At 37.3% G+C, this 6830-nt stretch overlaps 1 protein-coding gene across 2 annotated transcripts in view; it reads right to left on the reverse strand.

The window, feature by feature from the left end:
* Positions 1 to 2390: 2390 nt before the first annotated feature.
* LOC106873613 (uncharacterized) overlaps positions 2391 to 6830 on the reverse strand; it is a 16608-nt gene continuing 12168 nt past the window's right edge. For both annotated transcript variants that reach the window (XM_014921058.2, XM_014921057.2), the window contains exon 3: positions 2391 to 5292. In XM_014921058.2, coding sequence (XP_014776544.1) covers positions 5072 to 5292 — 221 coding nt within the window. In that variant the 3' untranslated portion in view covers positions 2391 to 5071. The remainder of the gene's footprint in view (positions 5293 to 6830) is intronic.

Here is a 6830-nt window from a genome sequence, read left to right on the forward strand (position 1 = left end):
TGTACGAACAGCCATGCTACATGGCAGTGAAACATGGGCTGTGATTGCTGAGGACATGCATAAGCTCGCAAGGAATGAAGCCAGTATGCTCCGCTGGATGTGTAATGTCAGTGTGCATACTAGACAGAGTATTAGTACCTTGAGAGAAAAGTTGAACTTACGAAGCATCTGTTGTGGTGTGCAAGAGAGATGACTGCGCTGGTATGGACATGTGGTGAGAATGGACGAGGATAGCTGCGTGAAAAAGTGCCACACCCTAACAGTTGAGGGAACCTGTGGAAGAGGTAGGCCCAGGAAGACCTTCGAACATTGGGCCTCACCGAGGTCAATGACTTCTGACCGAGACCTTTGGAAATGTACTGTGCGTGAGAAGACCCGGCAAGCCAAGTGAGATCTACATCCAAGGCCTCTGCCACCCCACTTATGCATACCTTTCCTACTTGCAAAGACTTGTTGAGGCATGTGAAATCGAACTAAATTCGACGACTGGCACCCGTGCCAACATCGTCTCCTTCATTGGACACGAAACTCAGCTTGGAAGACTTATTGAAGCAAGCGAAATTGGGATAGCACCTCTGCCCAGTGTCGCTTTTCTGGCACTTGTGCCCGTGACATGTGTACGGATTTTCGAGCAAGATCGTTGCCAGTGCCCCTACTGGCTCTTGTGCGGGTGGCACATAAAATACACCATTTTGAGCGTGGCCATTGCCAGTACCACCTGACTGGCCTTCGTGCGGGTGACATGTAAAAGCACCCACTACACTCTCTGAGTGGTTGGCGTTAGGAAGGGCATCCAGCTGTAGAAACTCTGCCAAATCAGATTGGAGCCTGGTGTTGCCATCCGGTTTCACCAGTCCTCAGTTAAATCGTCCAACCCATGCTAGCATGGAAAGCGGACGTTAAACGATGATGATGGTGATGATGATGATGATGATGATATATATATATTATTAATAAATCTCAGGGTAGCAAATAGAATTTCTAAGATTTTTTTGCTACCCTGAGATTTATTAATAATGATAAAATGTTTTTTTGGCTAATTTCTGGAAGAAAATCGGCATTTTTTGTATTTGCTGCCAATAAGAAAAACCGCACATGCATGGTAGATATGAAAAATTATAACATATAAGCACGAGGCATGTTTCTATGTAGTGCCTCATATTTATATGTTAATTTTGGCTTTTCCGCTGATGAGAGCTGGGCTTGCAAAATATTATTTTATTTTGCTAAAAATAACTTGAAACCATGGTTCGGAAAATAGATGGTAAATGTTTTTATTTTCCATTCTCTTTCGAAATTATCCCTAATTGATATTGACCCCAGTAATCAACTAGTATTTATTTTATTCATCTCAGAAGGATGAAAACAAATTGTCTTTATGTTCTGAATTTCAACTCAGAACATAAGGACAGATGGAATGCCACTAAGTATTTTGACTGGTGTGCTAACAATTCTGCCTGCTCACTACCTTTATAATAATATGTTTCAAATTTTGAAATAAGGCTAGTAATTTTAGGAGGAGTGAGGGAGTCAGTTACATCAATCTCCAGTACTTGACTGGTACATTTCTGATCCGGAAATATAATATATATATATATAAAACTGAGAATGTGTGTGTGTCTATCTGTTTGTCTGTATGTGTGCATCACTAAACTCAACAACTAACCAACTGATTTCATTCAAATTTTACACATGCCTTATTTAGGGTCCATGCGATGTCATGACCTAAAAAAATTTTCAACTTCTTGCCTAATGCGAGCCCAGTGCAATCTCTTATCTCTTACACTATTTCAGTATTACGCGTCAAAAGTGAAACAATAACATCTCTATTGTAATGTGAGATAATACTTTCAGTATTAATAGTTTCACTATGTATATGTATCATGTATACATACATACATATATATATATATATATATATACAAATTAAAAGGGTAAAGGTTTATCAATTTATTAATTTATTACGATTAACTTCGGAATGGTTAGTTTTCATTGTTTTTTCTTCTTGTTTTTGCCTTTGTGAGTTACAAGTAATGCTATCTGTTGGAGTCTCAGATTTTTTAGCTGCTATTTCTGAACTTCGGTATGTGGTGAAGCAACTGTTTGCTGATCCCTTAATTATGTTTATATATATATATACATATATATATATATATATATATATATATATATATATATATATATATATATATATATATATATATATATATATATATATATATAAGTATATATATATGTATGTATATTTATGTGTGTGTGTGTGTATATATATATATGTGTGTATATGCACATATAAATACAGGTATATGTATACATGTGTGTGTGTGTGTGTACGTATATGTATATGTGTGTGTGTGTGTGTGCATGTATAAAGAAAATAAGACAAGGAAGAACATGCTAAAATAATTTTATCACGAAGAACATTTTAGTACCGGTTTCAGTTACTGTGACTTTTTCAATTTAGAGTAAATCATGAAAAACAATTAAATTGTAGAAAAATTAAGTGAAATATTTTTTAAAAGTATTTCGATAGTTTTCAAATGCAAGGGACATTTTCTTTTCTTCTGCCTGTCTCTGTCTCTCTTGTAGGGTTCTAGGTAGTTAGCAGCAGCTAGTTTGATATGAATTCTTGTCTTTGATTGTTTAAGCAGCAGTAGTAGTAGTAGAGAAAGGAGGTGGCGTAGAAGAATCATTAGCATGCCAGGCAAAATGCTTAGTGGCATTTCATCCATCCTTATGTTCTGAGTTCAAATTCTGCCAAGGTCGACTTTGCGTTTTATCCTTTCAGGGTCAATAAATTAAGCACCAGTGAAACACTGGAGTCAATATAATTGACTAGTCCCCTCCCCCAAATTTTAAGCCTTGTGCCTATGGTGGAAAGGATCATTATTATTATTATTATTTACTGTGTGTTGGCAGAATCACTTGTCTTGGACAAAATGTTTTGTGGAATTTCTTGTAGTTCGTCACATTCTGAGTTCAAATTCTGCCAGCTTTCCTCTAAGATTGATAAAATAAAGTCAATCTAAGTACTGATATTAATGTAGTTGACTTGCTCCCTCTCCTCAAAATTGCTGGCCTTGTGCCAATATTAGAAAGAATTTTTTATGCCCCCTGATTGGCTCCTCATGCTGGTAGCACGTAAAAAGCACCATCCAAACGTGGTCGATACCAGTGCTGCCTGACTGGCACATAAAAAGCACCATCCAAATGTGGTCGATGCCAGTGCTGCCTGATTGGCACCCATGCTGGTGGCACATAAAAAGCACCATCTGAATGTGATCAATGCCAGTGCTGCCTGACTGGCTCCCTGTGCCAGTGGTATTTAAAAAGCACCCTTCAAATGTGGTTGATGCCAGTGCTGCCTGACTGGCTTCCCATGCTGGTTGTATGCTAAAAGCACCATCCGAATGTGTTTGATGCCAGTGCCCCTTGACTGGCTGCCATGCTGGTGGCATGTAAAAAGCACCCACTACACTCTCGGAGTAGTTGGCGTTAGGAAGGGCATCCAGCTGTAGAAACCTTGCCAGATCAGATTGGAGCCCGGTGCAACCTTCTGGTTCACCAGTCCTCAGTCAAATCGTCCAACCCATGCCAGCATGGAAGGCGGACATTAAACGATGATGATGATGAATAAATTATACAGCAGTCAACTTTACTTTTCATCTTTCTAGAGTTGAAGCATTTATCTATAACACACAGTTGCTCAATCTGGAAATAGTAGCCAGATCATTGGGTGATATGATCCTAGTTTTCATAGACATGGAAAAAAAAAATGTAATGGTCATATCTGGTAGATCTTTGATCATAAATCTCTCAATCAGGACTGACTTGAAACTAGCCACTGCTGGGATTAATCCCCACTGCTCCCACCACTGAATGTTCTTGGGAGAAGCACGAACATTGCAAACTGTAAACGGGTATGTTTCCTATCTATAGCAGTTATGTTTCATTGTTGTATTTTTCTGATTTGCTAAATTTAACAATTCCATTTTACCCTTCATCCTCATCATACCAATTTTTTTTTCCTGCCAGAATCAATGCTATCGTTACCATATTTCTATTGAAATACTTTGCCTTTATTTCAATCAATTTTGAAGACACTTAAGAATTTTGTCAATATTAAGCTGGTGTTTGGAACATAAATTAACATGAAGTTTCAATGGAAGGGTTTTAATTTAGATCACATTAACCCTTTTGTTACCATATTATTCTGTCAAATGTAAAGCTTATTTATTCCCATTGTTTTGAATTAATCATACATTATCTTCTGGCTTTGAAATTTTGTTGAGATAACCGTTAATTTTTAGAATGATATTGTAGGGTTGGTGTGAGAGGCCAGATCAGGCCAGTTTGAGCATAAAACAGGTGGAATAATTTGGCTGGATATGGCCAGTTTAAAAGCTAAAGGGTTAAAGTATAAAGTTTGCATGGTAGAACCATCTAGATATTATCCAATTGTCTTGTTCTTGATCTAAGTCTCCTACCAGCTGGCTAGGCTTTAAGAATCTATTTTGCAATTCTTTCCTGTGATTCTAATCATTTGACTGTAGTACCAGAGCTGTGATCTCTCAATGCAGAGAAATAATGGTTTGACCTAGAGAGATACCCTGATCTCCAAGCTATGCACCCTATTGCGAAACATTACTCCAAAGACCCTTCAGAAGAACCCACTTCAGCTGCTTTATTCATAATCATACTCTTTCAGTTATTTCCCAACATTTATGACCATTAAATGAGGATAGGCACAAAAGAACTGAATTGAAGATGGTGAGTTTAGCTTTTTTAGCAATTTCTCTTCTGTGAATTGAATGCTGGAGTCGATGCGTTACTATGTCAGCACCTGCAATTCAAAGGAATTATTAGAAATTGTAATTCTAAATCTGCAATGTCTGAAAGAATAGACAGGATGGTTGTATCTGAAATAGCTTTAGATTAAAGGTTTGTTTGTGCAGGACTGATCTATGGTTAAATCACAATAAAATGTTATACCACACATTAAATATATTACGAAACTTTTTTTTTATAAATTCTTTCTTTTAAATATAACTAAATAATGTATTTACATTTATTAATCTTTTTTCACAGAGTCATTGGTAACAGTATTTTGTTTTGTATTAAATTCTTTGAAAGGAAACGTATTTGAGAAAGCATCTTTTTTGCTATCGAAATATTTTACAAGTTCTTCAAAATCTTCTTTTGCTAAGTTAATCATAGACTTTCTCATGCCATCTGTTCTGGGTCTGCAGAGGCCAATATCAAAAAGACGACTTGATCCAATCAGGAAAAAAGCTGCCAGAAAGAAAAAGAAATAAGTTCACAAATAAAATTCAAATAAAATGAACAATCAATCAATTTATCAGTCTTATGACAAAATTTATCCCAAGTGCTACCTTCTAGAAATCTTGTCTTGAATTACATGGGTTCATGTCTTATCTCTGGTTTCTATAGCATTGATAAGTTCTCTGTATGGATAAGAGAGAAATCTTTTTACTGTATACATACTATAAGAGGAATTGAACTCTAAACAAACCAACAAAACCTGAATGCTACTGCTGCTTAGAGTGGTCAATTATAATTTCTGTTTACACACATAATGGCTATAGGCACAGGCATGGCTGTGTGGTAAGAAGTTTGCTTCCTGACCATATGGTTCCTAGTTCAGTGTCTTCTACCAATGCCTCAGGCTGACCAAAGTCTCGTGAGTGGATTTGCTAGATAGAAACTGAAGTCTGTCAAACATATATGTATATATTTATGTATGTGTGTGTGTGTGTGTCTTTGTGATAGTGTTTGTCTTCCCATCACTACTTGACAACTGGTGCTGGTGCATTTACATCCCTGTAACTTAGTGGTTCAATGAAAGAGACTAATAGAATAAGTACTAGGCTTAAAAAAGGCGGTGCTCCAGAATGGCTGTAGTCAAATGACTGAAACAAGTAAGAGTGATAAAGCTAGATCAAGCCAATGGGAAAACCTCTTTGTGGTTACTTGACTTTCTAAAACTGAAGCCAAATCTATCTGAAATTGCATTCCAATTTATCAGCTTACAGAAAAAGACATTATGCTGTCTAGGGTACAGTCCAAAAACAGTGTGGTGGTCATGGTTGGCACACTTCAATAAATGCTCAATAAGAACTCTGGTTTGGAGTTAAGTAACACTATCACTCCTAATTCTTCACCTCGTCCTCAGGTTCCATATAAATAAATAAATGTCTGTTCATTTGTCTGTTTGAATGTATGTAGGAGGGCTGAGGAGTGAAATGTTTGTCGATTGGAAACTTGGTCACCAGTTCAAACCTAATCTGAGATTATGTACACACCCATTCGATGGTAGACTCAAGTTTAAAACAACGACCTGGGCTGTGCAAGTGTTCACATTATGGTCTCTGGTTTGATGACAATTTTCTTCCATCCTCACATGACATCTGATGACATGTCGACTAAAGATCAAACCATGTGGATATCACTGTCATAATTTAATATCCATTTTCTATGCTGGCATGGGTTGGACGATTTGATAGTAGCTGGCAAAGCTAGGAGCAACACAAGATTTCATTGTCTTTTTAATGTCAACCACTTTACAAAGTGTAATGGTTGCTTTTGATGTGGATCCAGCATTATATAGATATTGTCTGAGTGTGATCATTGCCAGAGCAGCTGTCTGGCTTCCGTGCTAGTGGCACATAAAAAGCACCATTTGAGTATGATTGTTACCAGAGTCGCCTTACTGGCACTTGTGCTGGTGGCACGTTAGAAAATCATTTGAGCGAGGTCGTTGCCAGTGCCGCTGGACTGGCTCCTGTGCAGGTGGCACGTAAGAAAAACAC

The sequence above is a fragment of the Octopus bimaculoides genome, chromosome 16 (genome assembly GCF_001194135.2).
Source record: "Octopus bimaculoides isolate UCB-OBI-ISO-001 chromosome 16, ASM119413v2, whole genome shotgun sequence".
NCBI classification, from domain to species: Eukaryota; Metazoa; Mollusca; class Cephalopoda; order Octopoda; family Octopodidae; genus Octopus; species Octopus bimaculoides.